Source organism: Cricetulus griseus, chromosome 7 (genome assembly GCF_003668045.3).
Source record: "Cricetulus griseus strain 17A/GY chromosome 7, alternate assembly CriGri-PICRH-1.0, whole genome shotgun sequence".
NCBI classification, from domain to species: domain Eukaryota; kingdom Metazoa; phylum Chordata; class Mammalia; order Rodentia; family Cricetidae; genus Cricetulus; species Cricetulus griseus.
The window spans coordinates 72,561,531-72,583,889 of NC_048600.1; the positions used below are offsets into that span (position 1 = coordinate 72,561,531).

Consider the following 22,359-nt stretch of genomic DNA (forward strand, 5'->3'; position numbering starts at 1 on the left):
ACCTTTTATTTTGCCACATTTGTTTTTTAAGAATATGTGATTGTGCTGTTGACAGTAAGAAGATGGAGGCCTGCAATGCTCAGTCTCTGTTCCACATTATGGGACTTTATTTTTGCGTGTTTCACTTAAAGACAACATGATCATAGGAAAATTCCATCTACCATCTTCAGAAAGCACACTGAGTATCATCAATAACTGGAAATGAGCTCACTCATTATTTTGATAAATATAAATAGTGCTGTCCTAATGACTCATGAAGAGGGTTAAAAAGTAGTAAGAAAAGGTGATTCACTCCTATTCCTGCTAAATGTAATCAGGAATGCATTCAGTTAGAACAAAGAAGAATTTCATTGCATAAATCATTTCAAGGGATTAAGTGAGAGTTAAAAAGAAAACTGAAAAGGAAACATCAACAGGACCCCATCTAAATTAGCAATGTGGGGTTGAGAGAATAACGAATAGGTTCTTGACTTGCAACTCAACGAATTAAGGAACTCTTTATCTTTGCACAGATGTTATTGTCAAAATCCATGTAATTTTACAAATAAGTAACTCTCATTAAGGCTTTACTCAACGGAGGCCAGCACTATGGAACTAAGAATAGGATTACAACAAATTTCAGTTTCTGTGAGTGGTATACATTCCTTTCTCACAACGATCTATTTCCAATTTGGATTTAAGTTGACTTAAATTTACCTTTAAGATGAAGGATAGGGCATTTCACTGGAGAGACCTGGCACTGTCACGGTTGCAGCATCTGCCCGAGCACTTTTGTAGGGCTCCTACCACTTCTTTGTTTCTCAGGCTGTAGATGAGAGGGTTGAGCATAGGGGTCACTATAGTGCCCAGCACAGCTCCCACCTGGTCTTGATCAGGTGTGTGGGAAGAAGTGGGCGTCATGTAGATGAAGATGGCCTGACCAAAGTAGAGACTCACGACAGTCAGGTGGGAGGAACAGGTGGCCAAGTCTTTATTCCTCCCTTTGGGAGAGTTCATCCTGAGGACGGTGAGGAATATGAGGGTATAGGAGGTCAGGATCAGAGTGAATGGGGTCAGGAGAAAGATTATGGTTGATACAAACTTCACCATCTCGTAGACTGAGGTGTCCACACAAGACATCCTCAGAATGGCGGGCATCTCACAGAAGTAATGATTGATCTTCCTGGAGCCACAGATAGGAAAATTCATGGGGTAGATGGTATGAACCAGGGCTGCACCAACGGCTCCAATCCAGGTGGAGGCGGCCATCTTCAGACAGACCTTGGGACTCATGAGAATGGTATATCGCAGAGGGTTACAGACAGCCACATAGCGGCCATAGGCCATTAGTGTCAGTAAGATGCACTCGGCAAGGCCGAGGGTGAGGAAGGAAAACATCTGAGTGGCACAGGCAAAGAAGGAGATGTTCTGCCTCCCAGTGAAGTAGTTGGTGGCTGCCTTGGGCACTGTGCTGGAGATGTAAGCCAGGTCAATGAGAGACAGCTGACTGAGCAGGAAGTACATGGGGGTGTGAAGGCGGGGGTCCAGCCAGATGAGGAGTATCAGGATGGAATTCCCAGCAGAGGCCAGGGTGTAGATGAAGAGGATGAGGAAGATGAGGAGGTTGGGGTACCTGCAGCTGGGAAAGAGCCCCAGCAGGATGAAATCAGCTGTAGTTTTATTCTTCAGGTCCATATTTTCATTCAAAATTTCTTATAACAACTGAAAATCTACAATGGTAAAATAAAGGTATTACAGAGAAAGCATTTGGCTTGATTAGTGCCTCAGCTCTAACACCCTGGGGCTGTGACTCTGGAAGGGCAGGTTTCCACAGGAGAGGTGGTAGGGTAAGGCACAGGAACAGAGGTCAGGGTACGGGGGAGGAGATGGGCATCAGGAGCAATAGTGGAAAATCCCAAGTGGCAGGTCACTATGGCCAGTTAAAAACAAACCATTAGAAGAACAGCCTGTACTCATTGGAGAGGTTCAAGATGTATTAACTGTGGCAGCTGCTAGCTGACCTGAAGCTAAATGTCAGGTAATAGATACAGTCAGCTATATTCTATCCCAGATGCGCATTCTGAGTTTCAGGTCACACACAACAGCCCTTTACCAGCTATAAAGTTAAAAACAAAAACAGAAATGTGGCTAAGGACTTCTTTTATGTTTGGTCTGAGCAGTGGGAGCATGGCACTCAAATGATGCCGGATAACCCATGCAGATCAGTTTTCATGTCCAATTCAAGGACATGACCACCTCCATGGCCACCCAAGGCCACCAGTTCTTCATTCTTTGCCTGCTTTGTCCCTTTCAGGATGTGCTGTCCTTTCTCTGCCCACTCCTCAAACACTTGCTTCACTTTTCTTCTGCTCCCAGTCTTGGCTTTATCTGGGGCTGTAGCTCTAAGAGATACTCCAAGGACCAAGATATTTCTTCTTTTGTCCAGTAACAGAGACATATTAAAATTTTACCCTATTGAAATATTTTACCTAGGACTTAGCAAGATCATAGCCTACAGTTATTCTGACTAGAACAAATTAATAATTAGTCCCTTGATGATAACCTCTAACACAATTATTCCTTCCTCCCATCTTTGATGGTTTATTATTTATTATTACTTTTGGTTTTTTTGAGACAGGGTTTCTCTGTGTCCCTCTTTGATGTTTTATATAAAGAGCAATCTCTTGGAATTCTTGAGACTTACAACTTTCTTTCTCTTTAAAATTACTTTATTTTATATATGTGGGTGTTTTTCCTGATTGCAAGTCTGTACCTCACATGTGTGCAGTACCAAGGATGCCAGAAAAGGGTGTCAGATCCCCTGGAACTGGAGCTACAGATGATTGAGAATGGCCATGTGGGTTCTGGTAATCAAACACAGTCCTCTCTACAAGAGCAGCCAGTGTTCTAGACTGCTCAGTCATCTCTCCAGTCCTGTATTCCTTTCTTGAGTGTTCTTTTCCACTGAGTTTTCACTCCAGAGCATCTTTTGAGCTTCCCTGAAAGCCTCTTTGCAGCTATACTCAGGAAATTCTAGTTATCTGCCTAGAGAGGTTAGCTGTTTGTTCTGTTTTATTTATTAGGATCCATAAACTGAAAATTATTCATTTCTACATTATCAACCTAAGAGACAGTGATTATAGCACTTTGTACATTTTCCTGATATTGCTCATCATCTGTAGAATGTAACAAAAAATTCTTAAGATATATTATAAGTCTTCAACAAACTCATTTAAATTGTTTTTAAGGTCAGATATTTGCAGAAGCACTGCACTGTAAGAAAAGGTAGCACCTAAACTCTCCTCCTAAATACTGAAATTCCCATCTCCCCAACAAAAATTTCCTTTCTGTCCTCCCACCAAGTTGATTTCCTATGTCTGTCAGGAAAATGCTAAGGCCATGCTTTTTCTTTTCAAATAACAAACACAGTAAGTTTGGCTTCCATTATCAGTAATATACTTTATTTCTTTTCATCCAACCTTCGGTTGTCATGCTTTCTTTTATCTGAGGTAAGGAAAAATAATACAGAATGTCTTAGCGGACCTGCAAGGCTGCATTAACTTGTTTTTTAAAAAGCATAATAAATCACTAACTGTTGATGCAAGGGTTATATATTTACTTTAGCACACCAAAATGATAATTCTGTAATGAACTATATAACTAGATTATAGGTTATGACTAAATGATGCACAAAGAGTGTATTAACAAAACCATCACCATTTTCTTTTCCATCAGTACTCATGTCTTAGTCTTCAAGAGGTTAACACTGACGACCTCGGTTCATCTCAAAATGAAGAAGGAAGTGGTACCCTTGGGTTCTTCTGGCCACATACTTTTGCTTCCTCCTTGTAAGTTACATTTCTTGTCAGCCACAAAACATATTCAGCTTCACCATAGAATGAGTTCTGTCTGAGTGATTCCTAATCAAAGAAACCCCGCACAATGCTTTTGTGAAAATGACAAAAGGCAGATCCTACAGTATTTTGTGGGGATAGATTTCACAAAAAAACCCCTCTCCCTACTCCTCACACTACCCATAAACTCTGCTTTTAGAATATCCAAGTGCTGTCATAGAATTAGGGAACATTGGGCACCCAATTGGATTTCCAGGTTCTTGTGTCTTGGAACACAATATTGGACAGGGACACATGGACAGTAGTAGCAGAGGAGACATTTAGTTTGTTTAGAAAGAACATACTTCTAAGGGAGTCAGTGAGCCAGAGCTGGGAGTAAGGTCAGAAGCACAGTGTTCCTTTACCCTAGTAGGAAGGTTGCATCTTTCTCTGTGTAAGCTGCATTTACACGCTCACTCCCAGCCCACAGTGCAACAGTCCCCCAAAGTGGACCACTAGAGGGTGATGTCTTCCCCCATTGACAATATTCACAGTCAACTGTAATAACAGCAATGAACACACTTACAAACTGGCAGCATCCTTGTTGCATCCTATCCCATTAACTTTCTCCCAGCCTATGTGAAATCTGGAGTCACTGAACAAAGCAAGGAGGCAGCACTACCATTCATTAGCTATTTGCTGATATAACAGGAGGACCCAAGATCCTCACTGGGTCAGGACAGGCTTTGACCCCTTCAGTCAATCACTCACTGGTCTATAGCAACAGGGCATCATTTTTATTTTTTACTTCCTATCTCTTCTACTTGTTGAGGCAGCACATTTCCTATGACCATGACTTCAACATGAAGAACACCCTGTCTTTTCTTAGATCCAAACTTAACCTGTTCTTTCTTTGCAAAGTTTCTACCTTGCATCTTGGTTCAAGCACAAGTCACCAACCAGAGTCAACTTCCTTCATGGGGAGCCAAGGCTTTGTCAGGAGCTAGTGTTCTTTCTCCCAGACTTCACTGTTTTGCACTGCAGAGTAAGCCTCAGGTAGCCCAGATCGCCCTTCTCTCTGTGCCCCACCACAGTTAGCTCAGATGACCTTTCTCGATGTGCCCCTTAACAATCAATCAGTTCTTGTCTTGAGAAGCCTGACCTCTGTCCCTGTAGCCCATGAAAACAGACTCACACATTTCTGATCCACACCTGGCTCAGGTCTGAGAGCTGTGTAGTGGCTCAGTGCCGTATTTTGGCCAACTCAAAAGCTGCTGACTCTTCTGTGCACCAGGGAACTGGGGAACCCTTCAGGAAGTCTCCTGGGAGTCTGTCCCCAGACTTCAATTAATCATAGACCTAGAAACCTCTGATGAAAACCTCACTGTCCAGTATTCTGTGCTGTTTGCTAAAATAGCAGTTGCGTTTCACCATCTCCATGGAGATGGGAAGGGAGCAATGTGGCAGAAAGAGACTGAACAATTAAAGATCCTTCAGGGTCTCCTGTGGCAGTGAATCTGTCTGACCGAGGATCAGCTGCGTTCCTGGGAGGACTGAGGAAAAATGACAAAGTTGTAAAAAGGGAAAAGAACCTAAAACAGAGTTCTGACAACCCAAGCTTTTCACAGGGTAGTCTGAACTCTGAAGGGAAAAATATATACCTGCCTTTTGATCATTCCATCTGAACTGCAATGTTTTCAACACCTGCCTGAGGATCTCCCTCACACCCTCAGTGCCTCTACTCTACCCCCAAGCCCCCTAACCCTCCTCTTCATGGTGTCCCACTCCCAACTTGGGCAGATACCCTCAGCTCGATCAGAGGCTACACCAGTCAAAAGACCAGAGAGGAAACAGAAACCAAGAAACAAAACACCCATCCAACAAAGACAAACTCAGAAATCAGTGCCTATATAGAAAATCACCCCAATCCCAGATGCCTAGACACCAGTGTAAGAACACAATCAACAATGGCCAAGAAACTGTCACCATCAGAGCCCAGCTATCCTACTACAGCAAGCCTTGAATATTCCAACACAGCTGACACACACAAAAAAAGACTTTAAAACAAACTTTATAAAGACATAGAAGTCCTTATAAAGGAAGTGAATAGTTCCCTTAAATAAATCAAGAAGGCAAACAAAAAATTGAAGAAAATTAATAACTCCCTAAAGAAAGCCAAGAAAACAAAGGGGAAAACAAACAAACAAACAGTTGACAGAATTAAATAAAATTGTTTAAGATCTGAAAATGGAAATATAATAAAGAAAACACAAATGGAGGGAATTCTAGAAATGAAAAATCTAGGTAAGTGAACAAGAACTATGGATACAAGCATTACCAACAGAATGCAAGACATGGAAGAGAGAATCTTGGTCATTGAAAATATGGTAGAAAAAATAGATACATCTATCAATGAAAATCTTAAAAAAAACTAAATTCCTGACACAAAACATTCAGGGAATTTGGGACACTATGAAATGACCAAACCTAAGAATACTAGGAATAAAAGAAGAAGAATCCTAGCTCAAAGACCCAGAAAATAGTCTCAACAAAATCATAGAAGAAAAAATTTCTAACCCAAAGGAGGCAATTCCCATAAAGGTACAAGAAGCTCACTGAACACTTAATAGATAGGATAAGAAAAGAAAAATCCCCTTGCTACATAACAATCAAAACAAAGAAAGAATATTAAAATCTTCAAGGGAAAAGACAAAGTAACACACAAAGACAGATCTATTAGAATTACACCTAACTTCTCAATAGAGAGGCTAAAAGCCAGAATAGCCTGGACAGATGTCCTGCAGAAACCTTTATCTAAACTAACTAAAAGGTGGTGAGAGAATAGCCAAATCAACAAAATCATAAATGAAAGGGGGGACATAACAACAGACACTGAGGAAATCCAGAGAATCATTAGGTCATACTTTAAAAACCTGTACTCACAAAACTGGAAAGTCTAATGAATGGATAATTTTCTCAGTAGATACCACTTACCAAAATTAAATCAAGATTAGATAAACAATATAAATATACCTATAACCCATAAGGAAACAGGAGCCATCATTAAAAGTCTCCAAATCAAAAACAACAACAACAACAACAACAGCAACAACAACAACAACAACAACAACAACAACAACAACAAAAAGCTCAGGGACAGTTGGTTTTAGTGTAGAATTCAACCAGACTTTCAAAGAATAGGTTAATGCCAATACTCCTCAAATTAGTATACAAAATAGAAATAGAAGGAACAGTGCCAAATTCATTTCAAGTTGCCACAGTCACCCAATACCCAAAACCCCAAAACACACAAAGATCCAACAAAGAAAGAGAATTACAGACCAATTTCCCTTATGAACATATATGCAAAAATATTCAATAAAATACCCAAAAATGGAATCAAAGAGCACATCAAAAATTATCTTCCATGACAAAGTTGGCTTTATCCCAGAGATGCAAAGATGGTTCAACATATGAAAATCAATGTCATCCACCATATAAACAAACTAAACACACACACACACACACACACACACACACACACACACACACACACACACACGCACCTTCCTGATAAAAATCTCGAAGAGAGTAGGGATGCAAGGGACATATCTCAATATGATAAAAGCAATTTACAACAAGCCTATAGCCAACATTGGCACAGCCATATCTGAAGGGAATGGCAAAAGTCCTAAGGCCAGCATGGCTGTTTGACAAAATCCAGCAAAGCTGAGCCACATAATGGCTGCTGTGCCATCTTTGGTTTTATCTCCAACTGTTACACACTTGGGAGACTTTTAATATTTGTACAATTTAGGGATATTGAATTGATGGAAATTTTCTTATGAATCATTTATGCCTTCTCCCAGGAGTATTGCTTCTAAACTTCCCCAGTAAAGTCCTGAACACACCACCACTCCCACTTGTATGGAGATATCCTTATCTACTTGAAGGTCTTCCTTATGCCTTGGAGGTTGTGACACACATAAAGAAAACAGAGGCCTCTTTATGAGGCCATGAGACACTCTTGTAATGTCTGCCCATGTACTTACACAGGAACAAGATATTCAAAACAAAGATAACTCAGAAAGGTCAACAAGATTCAGTGGACTAGATGAATGGTCCACAGTTCAGATTGAAAGCCTCTTTCCACTATACACTCCGGCATAAACAGCAACAAAATTAGATTAGTTGAAGTTACCACTGTCCTACACAGTGACTTATACTGATGGGCAAAGAATGATGTAGAAAGATGATAAAAATATTCGATAAAGATATGAAATGTAAACATTGTATTATGATAGAATTTGAATAGTAACTACAGCAGTTTTGGCCTGAGGATATTTCTTGGGCACTCTGACCATTAAGAGTTAATAGTACACTGCTCGGGGCATGCCAATGGCTTGAAGATTGTTTGGTCTAGTGTCCTTGTGCCAACAAAAGCTACCAGCTTGAAAACAGGCTGTCATATGCCTCTAGATTCTTAAAAATTGGGTTATGTGGTTGATGAGTAAAAATGGTTATGAAAAATAACTGTTTACCAGTGATGTCAAAACTTGAGGGAAAATTATTGGAAGTAATAACTATGTTCTGTCATAGTTTATTCATGATGACTAAAAGATGAAGAAGAGAAAATGTTAAACACATGTCCAAAAACAAAAAAGATGTGATCTATGTTTTGGAACACCATGAATATTCCACTTACTAAATAAAGAAGCACCCTGGTTGCTAGTCAGTCAGGCAGCAGAATTCTTCCAACCACGATGGCCTAGCTCATTTCCTTCCCTCATCTACTCCTTACATCCCCTGCTGGAACCTGTATCTCTATGGGGGAAGTGCTGCTTCTCTGTTCTTCTTTCCTAAAATGAAACTAAGAAGTATCCCAGTCTGATTCCTCCCGTTGCTGCTCTTGCATCCACCCACCTTCAGACCCTGCCCCCATCTGCAGCTGGACTCCAGCACAACATAAATTAAATGGAGAGAAACACTGTCTACTCTCTCCATATTTATTCAGTATAGTACTTGAAGTTTTAACTAGAGCAACAAGACAACTAACTGAAGGAGATCAAGGTGATACAAATTGGAAAAGTCAGAGTATTGCTATTTGCAGATGACATGATTGTTGTAATTTAAGAAAAGCAGCACTGGAGAGAAAGATGCCATGAGACGGGGTTCAAACAGGCTTTTTTTTTTAATTAGGGAAAGGGATCATAAAAGGGGGAAAGGGGAGGGGGAAGACCAGCCTCCAGGGACAGGAGCAGCAGGACAGAGGAAAGAGAGGGAGAGAGGGAGAGGGAGAGAAAGAGGGAGAGGGAGAGAGAGAGATGGGAGGTGGGCAGGGCCCTTTAAAAATCGAACATAGTGAATATGCACAGGTGGTGCTCTTAGTGGCTGCAGCTGAGGGAGTATCTTATCAGAACTCCAAGGACAGGCCAGTACAGATGCCTGAATACTAACAATGATAGTATACATAAGTGACCCCAAAACTCTATCAGGGAACCCCTAGAGCTGATAAACACTTTCAGTGAAGTGGTTGGATACAAGAAGAACTTGAAGGTATCAGTAGCCCTAACCGTAGCCCAAGAGTCCAGCTGTTCAAGGTCACCTCCAGGGTTTGAGGAAGAAGACCACAGCAAAGTGAAACTTAGCTTAAAAGTTTTCTATCTGGGGGATTACAGAATAAACTCACACAGGCACTGTTCAAGTCATGTTCTTTATTCTTCTGTCATCAGTTTCAAATGTCTACAGTTTATATACACATACAACAGCAATTCTTTGGCAATAGAAAGATTACAAGGTTGTTTCTCAGGGTCACAAAGCATGCGTTTGTAGATATGATAAGAGACACACGTAGCAATAACTTATTAGCTTTTTTATGACTGTCTGCAGCTGTAGCTGTGAAAAGTTCTGGCTTATCACCTAAAAGGAAAGAGTCTACAAGGGGGAGAAATTAAACTAAGGAGAAATATAGGGAGGGAGCAACAAATTTGTGAACTAATCTATATTTTCTTTAGTGTGACAAAATTTGTAAGATAATCTGGGTAATGTGAAAAGAAATCAAACATTATTTAATCTTGCATATTTCAATGAACTGCACCTCAGTCCTACTTTAGACTGTAGAAGCGTCAGTCCTGGTAATCTGTTTTTATTTCTATGTAAACACAAAACAAAATAAAACAAACCTTAAGGGGTAAATAGTATCTTGGCATGTTCAAAAATAAGTATTTAAGACCAGTTTTGAAGTCTAACTTCTAAAACAGTTACATCTTATAGCAGACTTTAAGTTTGCATTTTCTGTACATGTGTTATATTTAAAACCAAATACTGTTCAAGATGAGCAATCAGAAACTTATTTGTATCTAGTAACTAATTTGAAATTTTCATCTTAGGTAAAGGCATTTTTGAGAATTAGTTTCCTGTACAAACGTTAAGATAGCAATCATCTGATTTTAAATCAACTGTTCAAAATGGCTGGTGAAAATTATTAAAATGAATTTGTAGGTAATAAAGACTGACTAGAACCTATGTATATCTAATTATATATATAGTGTAGCTACCATACAGTTGAATCTGTTGCAAAAATTATGGTCATTTCTGAATTGTTGCTTTTCCTGCTGCTTAACTGACCATCACCAAGCTAAGCAGCATCATTATGAATGGGTGCTAACTGATCTGGAGATCATTGGGTATGGACTAAATAGGATGTTGATAATTAAGCCAAATGCTTATGTCTCAACTTAAAACTATTTCAAACAATCATTTACTGTTTTGCTTTACTTTGAAGAACATAAACTTACATCAGTTATACCATCAGTAAAATTTTATTTGTGGTAAGAAATATCCCATTGAATTCTTGTGCTATAATCTTGGAATATGTCATGTTTTTCACAGTTTCTATCAGTGTGAAATAAAATTTAATTCTTGCTTTCTTGGGAAAAAAATTGTAAGATAAAAGCTTGTGATCAGTAAAACGTGAAAGGGCAACATGCTATTATCTCCCAGCTCAGGGGGAGGGTCAATGAGTAACCATGGCAACCCGGTTAAGGCGCGCGCGGGGGCGGGCGGGGGGGGGGGTGCAGCGTTATTCGAATCAGCACATTCGCCAAATGTTAGCCGTCATTAAAACAAACAAACAAAAATCCCAACCTTTCAGATCTAAAAGTACATTTTATACCCTACGTGGTTAGAACAAAGAGGGGACCTGTAACTATTTTATTCAAGGTTGAGGCCGAGCACATCCCCGCTGCTCTGGCCATCTGCAGTGTTTGTTTACTTCCCACAGTAACTGTGTGACAAAGCTGTCTCTCTCCGGAGGTGGTTAATCTGTTAACAACCTCTTCCTGCTGATCACACAAATCTCAGGGCTTTTAAACACAGTCTCCTAAATTTAAAATCTTGAATCAATAAACTGAGGTGAAAGTGTATACAAAGTGTTAACAGCCTTCGGGGTCAAAGCAGGGAAGCACTGGTGTTTCCCTAGGTGGGCTGGTGGGGTGAGCTCAGGGCAATTTTGTTCTCTTCAATCTCTGAAGGGCTTTGATACAACAAATCCAGGCTGTAGTTCCGTCCTTGAGTATGTATCTGCGAAAGTCCCGCTTGGTCTATCTGCTGCGACACCTCATCTGGCCAAATTGTCCTGTTAGTAAGATAATTATAGGGAAAAGGTTTCTGAGATTTTTTTTTTTTTTTTATCGTAATGTGGAACAAAGACTTGACTATGAGACTTATTTTATTCCCCAGAATTACACAGTGTAGGGAAAAGTCATCCTTCTATCAGTGCATAGGAATAATTGTGCCTGACAAATGAGGAAGCCACTGCTAGGGCTGTGGGCTATAGGTCCTGATGCTGTATGAGAAGGGAGCACGGCATCACACAAGATGCAGTTAGAATTAGGTAGCTATTCAAAAGGCAGTATTTCTCACAGGCCCCACCTCATGAGTTTGTCCTCCATCAGATATGTTTATCTCTGGTTGATTGGCCTTCTAAATATCAGCTGTAATCTACTGCGTCTTTCAGACTCCATCATAGCCCCCCAATATACAAATGACAAACAGTCTGAGAGAGAAATCAGAAAAGCAACACCCTTCACAATAGTCACAAGTAATATAAGATATCTTGGGATAACTATACCCAATCCAGTAAAAGACTTGTATGACAAAAACTCCAAACCTTTGAAGAAGGAATTGAAGAAGATACCAGAAGACAGTAACATTTCCCATGATCATGGATCAGTGGGCTCAACATAGTAAAAATGGCCATCTTACCAAAAACAATCTACAGATTCAGCTCAATCCCCATGGAAATCCCAACACAATTCTTTACAGATCTTGAAAGAATAATACTCAACTTTGTATGGTAAAACAAAAAAATCCAGGGTAGCTAAAACAACCCTGAACAATAAAAGAACTTCTGGAGGCATCACCATCCCCAACTTCAAGATGTACTATATACATATAGTAATAAAAACCACATGGTATTTGCATAAAACCAGACATGCTGAGGCTGGGCGTTGGTGGTGCACGCCTTTAATCCCAGCACTTGGGAGGCAGAGGCAGGAGGATCTCTGTGAGTTAGAGACCAGCCTGGTCTACAAGAGCTAGTTCCAGGACAGCCTCCAAAGCCACAGAGAAACCCTGTCTCGAAAAACAAACAAACAAACAAACAAACAAAACAAAAAAACCAGACATGCTGATCAATGGAATGAAATAAAAGACCCAAATATAAATCCACATACCTATGGACACCTTAATTTTAATTTTAAAAAGTCAGAAAAACACAATAGAAAAAGAGGCATTTTCAACAGATGGTGCTTGTCTAACTTGTTGTTGTCATGTAGAAGAATGAAAATAGATCCATACCTATCACCCTGCATGAAACTCAAGTCCAAGTGGATCAAGGACCACAACATAAAACCAGATACACTAAAGCTGTTAGCAGAGAAAGTGGGGGAATAGCCTTGAATGCACTGATCCAGAGACAACTTCCTGAACAGAACATCAATTGTGCAGGCACTAAGATCAACAATTAATAAATGGGACCTCACGAAACTGAAAAGCTTCCATAAGGCAAAGGACACCATCAATAGGAGAAAAGGACAGCCTACAGAATGGGAAAAGATTTTCACCAACTCAATATGCAAAAGAGGGCTAATATCCAAAAAACTAAAGAAACTAGACACCAACAAACCAAATAATCCAACTAAAAATGGAGTACAGATCTAAACAGATTTCTTAATAGAGGAATCTCAAATGGCTGAGGAACAGTTAAAAAGAAATGTTCAACTATTTTAGCCATCAGGGAAATGCAAATCAAAACTACTTTGAGATTCCATCTTATACCTGTAAGAATGTCTAAGATCAATAACAAAAGTGACAGCTAACGTTGGCAAGGATGTTGAGCAAGGACACTTTTCTATTGCTTGTGGGCACTTGTACTTCCACTATGTAAATCAATATGATAGTTCCTCAGAAAATTGGGAATCGATTGACCTCAAGACCCAGCTATACCACTCTTGGGCATATACCTAAAAGATGCTTTTTCATAATAGCCAGAAATTGAAAACAACCTAGATGTCCCTCAACTGAAGAATGGATAAAGAAAATGTGGTACATTTATAAAATGGAGAATTACTCAGATGTTAAAACAACAATGACATCATGAAATTTGCATAAAATAGATGGAACTAAAAAATTATCCTGAGTAAGGTAACCCAGACCCAGAAAGACACACATGACATGTACTCACTTATAAGTGGATATTAGCTGTTAAATAAATGATAATCACACTAAAATCCCAGACCCAGAAAGGCTAAGTAACAAGGAGAGCTCTAAGAAGGATCCATGAATCTCCTGGGAGGGGGGAAATAAAATAGATTTGCTGATGAAGTCAGGGTGGGGAAGAATGGGAACAGGAGGGATCAGGCGTGGTGTGTGTGTGTGTGTGTGTGTGTGTGTGTGTGTGTGTGTGTGTGAGAGAGAGAGAGAGAGAGAGAGAGAGAGAGAGAGAGAGAGAGACAGAGAGAGAGAGAGAGAGAGACAGAGACAGAGACAGAGACACAGAGACAGAGACACACAGAGAGAGGGAGAGATAGCGAGAGAGTACTTGGAGAGATGACTAGAATTGGAGAGCATTGGGGGGGGGGCATGTGGAAACTTAGTGCAGTAGAAAGTGCCTGGAATCTATTAGGGTGACCCTAGGGAAACTTTTAGTAATGGGGGATACTGAGCCTGAATCTGTCATCTTCTGTAACCAGCCAACTGCCATGATGGGACTGGGACACCAACCCAACCACAAAAACCTTTGACCTAAAATCTATCCTGCCTGCAAGATGTGTTGGGGCAATGAAGGCAAAGAACTACTGGGAGTAGCCAACCAATGACTGGTCTAATCTGAAGCTCACACCATGAAAGGGAGTCCCTGTTGGGCATTGCCCAGATGGCCAGGAATTGGAGGCTAGATAACCCAGATATAACTAGACTAAGAAAAAAATCAATAAAATGCTTCCTAAAGATATTCTGCTATACTCAGAGATTGGTGCCTAGCCCAACTATCATCAGAGAGGCTTTGCCTATCAGTTGATGGGAGCAGATGAAAAGACCCCACAGCCAAACAATAGGCATAGAGAGCCCAAATTGGAGATTTAAATCAGGTCATCCACTTGGAGCTCAGGGAACCCTGGGAAAGAAGGGGATGAGTAAGTGTAGGAGCCAGAGGGATCGAGGATACTACAAAAACATGACCCACAGAATCAACTAAGCAGGCCTCGTTGTGGCTCACAGAAACTGAACTGGCAATCAGGGAGCCTGTGTGGGTCCTCTGCATGTATGTTATGATTGTTAGCTTCATGTTTTGGGGACTCCTAGCAATGAGAGTGGGGGTGTCTCTGACTCTTTTGCATGCTCTTAGGACTCTTTTCCTCTTGGGTTGCTTAGCCCAGCCCTGATATGAGGGTTTGTGCTTAGTCTTATTGTAACTTGTTATGCCATGTTTGGTTGATATCCCTGGGAGCTTGCTCTTTTCTGAAGGGAAACAGGAGGAGTGGATCTGGGGGAAGGGGAGGTGGGGTGGAGAACTTGGGGGAAGAGGGGTAAACTATGGTTGGGATGTATTGTACGAAAGAATAATAAAAATAAGCATGGAATGTGAATGATAAAATGAATTATCCAACATTAAAGGATAATATTCAAGGAGGATAAAAGCTCTTATATTTTATTGCCTTCTTATGTTTATCTAGTTTTATTTATACATCGGTTTCCATAATGAAAATCTTCCCTCATCTGGTTTTTCTCTCATTTCTCCTTAGAAGAATTCAGTAACACAAGAAAGTAACCAGGGAAATTGAGATTTTTGAACACAAAAACAAAAACTCACTAACAGAATATCTAAAATGAAAAAAAAACCCAAAACTTCTTTTAACAAAATAGTGGAAATCATCAACAATCAACTAGACCAAACAGAAGAGAGACTATTAGCAATGGAGGACAAGGTTGAAGAACAAAGGACTAAAATCATGATTTTCCTGTATCAATGCCATTCCTCACAGAAATAGAACAAAACAAAACAAAAACACAAAAATTAACAGTGAAGCACAAAGGACCCCAGATAGACACAAGAGGCCTGAGCAAAAGAACCATGCCAAAGGTGTCAACATTCCTGACTTCAAATTAAGAACCAGAGAACAAAATGACCACGGTGTGGGTACAAAAACAGACACACAGACTGGCAAGGAATGGGAGGCCCAAATAAAACCCACACAGCTGTGGCCACCTGATTTATGAAAGATGCAAAAACACACCACAGAGAAAAGACGGTCTCATCCATGGCTGGTGCTGAGAACGCTGGGGAGCCACATGCAGAGGAATGAAATTGGATCCTATCTCCTGCTCTACACAAAAACCCACTTCCAATGGATCCAAAGTCTGAATGAGACCTGAGACTCTGGAACAGTTAGAGGAGGAAGCAGAGAAAACACACCTAAACAGGCACAGGCCAGCACATGGGACTAGGATTCCAGCTGGCCAGGAAATGATGCCCACAGCCATTGGGTGAGATCCTCACAGACTGCAGGAGGTTGTTCAAGGCAAAGGACATGATGGACTAAAGAGACAGAAGGATGGGGGGAGTCTTTGGTAGGTGCTCATCTGCCTGAAGATTAATATGTAGACCACACCAAGAATTAAAAAGCTAAAATTGGAAATCAGACAATCCAATTAATAAATGACCTAATTAAATGTACACAGAGTTCTCAAAAAGATGAAATTGAATGACCAATGGACTTAAAAAAATGTACATCACTTGTGCTCGCTTCGGCAGCACATATACTAAAATTGGAACGATACAGAGAAGATTATCATGGCTCCTGTGCAAGGCTGACACGAAAATTCATGAAGTGTTCCATATTTTTTGGACAAGATCTCCTGAGCAAATTGGGAGCATGGGGGGAGGGGAGAGGGAACTAGGAGAATGAGAAGGGGAGAAGAGGAGGGATGAGGAGGACATGATAGGGCAGGGAGGTTGAGTTGGGGGAAGAACAGAAGAGAGCAAGATAAGAGATACTATAATAGAGGGAGACATAGGTTTAAAGAGAAATCAGGTACTAGGGAAATGTCTGGAGATCTACAAGGATGACACCAACTAACAATCTAAGCAACAGAGGAGAGGCTACCCTAAATGCCCTCCCCTCATAATGAGATTGATGACTAACTTATATGCCATACTATAGCCTTCATCCAGCAGCTGGTGGAAGTAGAAGCAGACACCCACAGCTAAACCTTGAACTGAACTGAAATCCAGTTGCAGAGAAGGAGGACTGATGATCAAAGGGGTCCATACCAGGCTGGTAAAACCCACAGAAACAGCTGACCTGAACAAGGGAGAGCTCTTGGGCCCCAGACTAATAGTTGGGAAACCAGCATGGAACTGATCCACACCCCCTGCATGTGGGTGTCAGTGAGGAGACCTTGGAAATCTATGGGGCCTCTTGTAGTGGATCAGTACTTATCCCTAGCATAGGAATGGACTTTGGGAGCCCATCCTACAAGGAGGGATACTCCCTGAGCCTAGCCACAAGGGTTGGGCCTAGTCTCTATCCCAAAAGATACGACCGACTCTGAAGACCTCCTAAGGAAGGTCTCACCCTCCCTGGGGAGCAAAAAGGGTATGGGACAGGTAGGGTGTTAGTTGGGGGTGCAAGGGAGGAGGGGAAGGAGAGGGACCTGGGATTGACATGTAAAATAGTCTTTCTAATTAAAATAAAAATAAAAAACCCAATACTGCAAAAATAAGATGGACTACATAAGTAAAAAAAAAGTACCTCACTAACTATCAGAAAGTGTTCAAATTAACACAACAATGAGATTCCACTGTTGTGGAGTAACATTGATCAGAGAAGACTGCTAGGACATGAGTTTAAGCCAATAAAAAGATTTTGGGACCTAGTGTAGCATTAAACCTTTTTCAGGGTGAGCTTTTCAGCACAAAATCATGTCCTGGGTTGACATAACTTCAGTTAACAACAGTTAGCAAGAAGCAGAACTACAGAAGCAAAAAAAAAAAAAAAAAAAAAAAGAAAGAAAGAAAAAGAAAAGAAGAAGAAAGAAAGTTCCTACTGTTTTAGGTATTTAATTGTGATTTTTGATCTGTCTATAATGATTACCCCTTTTCTGTTCTTTTCTGTGTCTTAATATTGTTTTTATTTCTTATATTTAGTTATAAAATTATTTCACATACACACATATTAACTTTAGTTATTACATTTATAGTAATATATATTTTTCATACTTTCTATTGCTGTTTCATTTTTAAAAGATGATTTAGGTGTTTGGTATTTTTTATTTTGTAATGACAAATCTAGATTTATTTTCATTGTTTGGCTTTGGTCTTCTAAAGAAAATTTGAGTTTAAGGGTACATGCCCCTTGGGGAGGGGGTGGTAGGGGAGGAGGTGAGGGAGAGGGAACTGGGTTTGTCATGTAAAACAATCTTGTTTCTAATTCAAATAAAAAACCCTGCAAAAAATGGTAATGCCCCACCCATTTCAATTTGGGAATTTAGCCTGTATCTGAGACCACATGTTAATATGATTTAGTAGCAGCTATTGAAATTATTGCAAACTCACCTGTCACTAAAGGTTTTATTATATAGCTTTCATGTTGGCTTAATTTTCATGCTGAAATTCTAGTTAGCAAAGCTCAAACCCTACAAAGCATAGGTATACATGTAGGATGGGCAGAAGCAAACGAATATAGAGCATGTATTTCTTTATTTCAAAGGTACAGCAATTTAGATGGCATGGTATCCATGCAATATTTTCAAGCAGTGCATATTGTTCTTATGAAAAAAATCACATCATGTAGACCCTATTTTCTGTATTATTCACTGCTCTGTTGCGGGACATGTAGGTTGGTCCCATAACGTAGCCATTGAGAGAAGCACTGTTTTAAACACTGATGTACAAATATCTCTGTGGTGTGCTGGCTTGCAGGTAACTAGTGAGAAGTGGTCACCTGAAAGCTCTATTTTAATTCTGTTCTTGTTTGTATGCGTGTTGTATGTGTGTGGATAACCATGTATGTGTGGCTGCATGTGTGCATGTGTTCCTGTGCATGTGGCTGCCAGAAGTTAACAGCCTATATCTTTCTTAGTTAGCTTTTGACAAAGTCAACTGCTGAGATGAAATTGGGACAATGACTGATCTGGCTTCTTTGCTGAATGGGGGCTCTGGCCTGTCTTAAACAGCCCCAAAATGCATGGCAAGCACTACTAGCATCCCAAGACCTAGGCAGGGGACCAGGAGAAGCCAAAACAGATGATATCTTTTAGATATACAAATTAAAGTCCACTAGAATTTCTTGATGGACTCACATGAGCCTCCATCTACTGGACTCTTGGCCTCCACAGCTGAACAGGAGAGTGATGACCCCAGGATGGTGTGGTTGTAGAACTGACAGTATTTTTTTAGGAGAAATTGTTAGTTATAAGAAAGGAGTGGCTGTGGCTGGTTTAGGACAGGAGCTGAGAGATACTTATTCGCAAAAATGAGGTTTGCGATGAGAAAGGGTCCAGAGACAATGACTGGTTCTGGAGGTGGGGAGTGTTACAAAGGCATAGCACATCATTTAAAAACAGCATTTCCATTTCTGATTGTGGCATAAATGAATAAGCTGTGTCCACAATAATCTATAGAATTCCATGAATTTTGCTGCTCCTTTCCATCCTTATCTTCAATAATATCTGATATATTGGGATAGGACTGTTGTGTTAGGAAAGAAGTCAAAATGATACCATGTTGTCTGATTTCTTCTACAAGGTGGATTTGCATTTATTTTTCCAAAATATAGTCTGAAGCAACATTGACTCAAGAAAACAAATCAAAATACAACCTATAAATAAGAGTTACAAAAGTTTTGAAACTGAAGAACAATTTTTCTTAAAATTAGAAGTAGCCACTCCATGTGAAATTACAGCCATGAAACCAGACAGCCAAAAGAAAGCAGAGTTATGAGAAATTAAATTATTTCAAATTTTCTCAACATCAAATAAAATAATTCATAGAGTACCAATAACTGAAGGGCAGAGAGGAAACATACAGGTAGCTCCTGGTTGAAAGATGGCTCTAGTTAATTAGTTTCTAATTAAGAAACTCATTTCTCTCATTTGCTAATTTTTACTTTCTTTACTTTATTCTTGATACTTTAACTTCAGATATAACATTCCTGTAACATGTCACATGTAAATGCTGTGTCAGATACAGAGAGTGGGGACAAATAAGTCCAGATTAGAAGGGCTGCACCAGCCACCTCTCTCTCCTAAAGACTGCTGCCCTGATTGTCTAGATCCTAGGAATGACCTTCCTTACCACAGGTCATAAAACAGCACTTGGTCAACAGGGGACACCATACCGATGTTCCCAGAGGACAAAGCCAATACAAGTTAAAGATTAAACAAAACAAACAAATGAACAAACAAACCAGAAAACACAAACAAACTCTGCAAGGCTGGTCAACTGACTAGAACTTCCATGGAGTTCTTATGGATCATTAGAACCCTAAGATACAAAGCCAAATGACCCCCCATTGTCTATAGTGCCCTTAGGAGTCATTCATTGCCAGCTTTGCTTCCTGGGCCAGCATCTCTCTCCCTATCAGGCAAAACATTTTGGAATACACTGGTTTATCAGAATGCTAGCTTTTCCCAAACTAAAAGGTTTCCATGTCACCAGGCATCATCTGAGAACCATGGCAGAGATTTTCTCACTTTCCGACAACCTGAACCACTAATGTCTCCACAAATGCAGTTGAAAAATACCTGGAATTGTGACTTATGACTTGTTTGTGCTTTGTAACTTCCCATGCAACTTTGGAACATGTTGGAAGATGTTTTCAGGGGGCAACCTGAATCCATGTTCCTGGGCATGGTCACTCACAATAGGCTCAAGAATAAGCTATACCTCATTCCCTTGCAGTGAGGGCTGTGTTTTGCTTTGAGGGATACATGAGTACATTTATGTGCAAATACAGCTGACGATTTGAAACCCCTGTGGCCACATGTATGATCCAGATTTAAATTTCTTTCAACCATTGTTTTTGCTATATCATAATACAGGAGCTGAAGGGATAAAACTCTATCTTGCTCTTTATTTTTTATCCAATTTCAAACATACATAAATTATCAAGAAAACACAAAGTTAATCCAATATGTCATTTATCTCGATTCACCTTCACCTCTACTTAATGTTGCTAACCACTTCTCTCCCAACTCAATCACTCTTTTATCAGTTGAACACTGCATGACCATTTATTTCTCAATATGACATAACATTTGAATGATAAGCTATAGAACAAAATTAAAAAGTCACTATCGACTTCATAAAATGTAACATTGACAGGATACAAATAAAGATTTTGAATGTACAAGAAGTTTTTCAATGAAGTTTTTAGAATAGAGAAATAATTCTTCAAAAGGGATGGCCATGGAATGAGGGATGATGGATGAGGGATAATAAAAGCAGGACAACTGGAAGAATAGATGTGCAGGCAAAGAAAAACTATTCATCCCAATTACTTACTTTTTTGTTTCTTGAAAGAGAGTTCTCACACCCAGCAATTTCTTCAGAGCCTCTGTGACATTCTTATTCCGGAGACTGTAGATTAGTGGGTTCAGCAAAGGAGTGAGTATCGTGTAAAACACAGACACCACCATGTCCTTCTCAGGAGTGTGGAAGGAGGCAGGGAGCATGTAGGTGTAGACAGCAGCTCCATAGAAGAGGATGACCACAGTCATGTGGGAGGAGCAGGTGGCAAGGGCCTTCTTCCTGCCCTCTGCAGAGTTCATCCTGATAACTGTGAGGAGGATGGATGAATAGGAGCTTGAGATGACTGTCACAGGGATGAGAAGCATGAGCACACAGCACAGGTACATGAGTGTCTCATAGAGCCAGGTGTCTGAGCAGGAGAGCTTTGTCACAGCAGGGACCTCACAGAAGAAGTGGTGGATCTCCTTGGATCTACAGAATGGAAAGGTCATGGTGACAGGAGTGAGCATAAAGCCATCCAAGGATCCCAGGAACCAACAGACAGACATCAGGAGGAGACACACTCTTCGGTTCATGAGGACAGGATACCTGAGTGGATGGCAGATGGCCACATAGCGGTCATAAGACATGGCAGCCAAAAGGAAAAATTCTGAACCTACTAGTGTCAGGTATAGAAACATCTGCATCCCACAGGCAGCAGCTGAGATCTTGTGGCTCCCCAGGACCTGGTCCGTGAGCATCTTGGGCACAGTGACAGAAATGTACATCATGTCCATGAGGGACAACTGGCTGATGAAAAAGTACATGGGTGTGTGGAGGCGGGTGTCAGAGTGTATCAGAAGGATCAGGAGGCCATTGCCAGACAAGGCCATCAGGAAAACCACAAATATGACCACTGCAAGCAGAGCAGGGTGACTGGACTGAATGAAGAATCCCACCAGGGTGAAATCTGACTGCCCACTGTAGTTGTTCATGCTGGTTGTGATGTACATGCGTGTCTCTTAGGCAACCAGGAATGATTTGGGGTTAGTGACTGCTTACTGATATGTGCACAAGCCTAGTGTGCTGAGAAAGATCCCTGGACCTGTAGAATGATAATTTATATTAAGCAATTTAAAAAATCAAGTATTCACATCTGTGGTTAGAGCCATTACAACTCAGACTCAAGCTACTATAGTTAATGACCATGGTTATTCCTGATGATTAGCAGTGACCTCTATTAATCAGTTCTTGAAATCTGCATAATTATTGACAAAAAGGAACAAATAAAAAAACAATAAAAGGCAAGTGCACATAAGCAAAAATAGACACATTTTAAGACTGCCAATGAGCAAAGTTATTAAGAGCCATCGTATATTTGCTTGTAGTATTAACACATTATGAGATCCACTCTCCTTTCATATTCACTGAAGAATGTGGCTTTTAAAAAAATAACATGGTAAGAGATCTTAATTGAAAAATGCATGCAGTCCCTTTAAAATTGAATTTGAAGTTTCTTACATATATTTGTTTTGA

General features: G+C 40.2%; 2 protein-coding genes and 1 non-coding gene across 3 annotated transcripts; 1 reads left to right on the top strand and 2 right to left on the bottom strand.

Moving 5' to 3' along the window:
* Nucleotides 1–720: 720 nt before the first annotated feature.
* On the bottom strand, nt 721–1,674 carry LOC100769903 (olfactory receptor 2T27). Its single transcript, XM_027427399.1, has one exon. It carries the CDS (start codon nt 1,672–1,674, stop codon nt 721–723), a length of 954 nt encoding a protein of 317 aa, XP_027283200.1.
* Nucleotides 1,675–16,109: 14,435 nt separating this feature from the next.
* On the top strand, nt 16,110–16,216 carry LOC113836860. Its single transcript, XR_003487378.1, has one exon. It is a non-coding gene; the product is annotated as a U6 spliceosomal RNA (small nuclear RNA).
* A 4,657-nt stretch (nt 16,217–20,873) lies between these two features.
* Nucleotides 20,874–21,836, bottom strand: LOC100773064 (olfactory receptor 2T29). Its single transcript, XM_027427397.1, has one exon. The coding sequence runs from the start codon at nt 21,834–21,836 to the stop codon at nt 20,874–20,876; it is 963 nt and encodes a 320-aa protein (XP_027283198.1).
* Nucleotides 21,837–22,359: the final 523 nt, after the last annotated feature.

What these genes read in the sequence shown, in the direction of transcription:
- LOC100769903 (XM_027427399.1), bottom strand. Translation starts at nt 1,674, where the DNA reads ATGGACCTGAAGAATAAAACTACAGCTGATTTCATCCTGCTGGGGCTC.
- LOC100773064 (XM_027427397.1), bottom strand. Translation starts at nt 21,836, where the DNA reads ATGTACATCACAACCAGCATGAACAACTACAGTGGGCAGTCAGATTTC.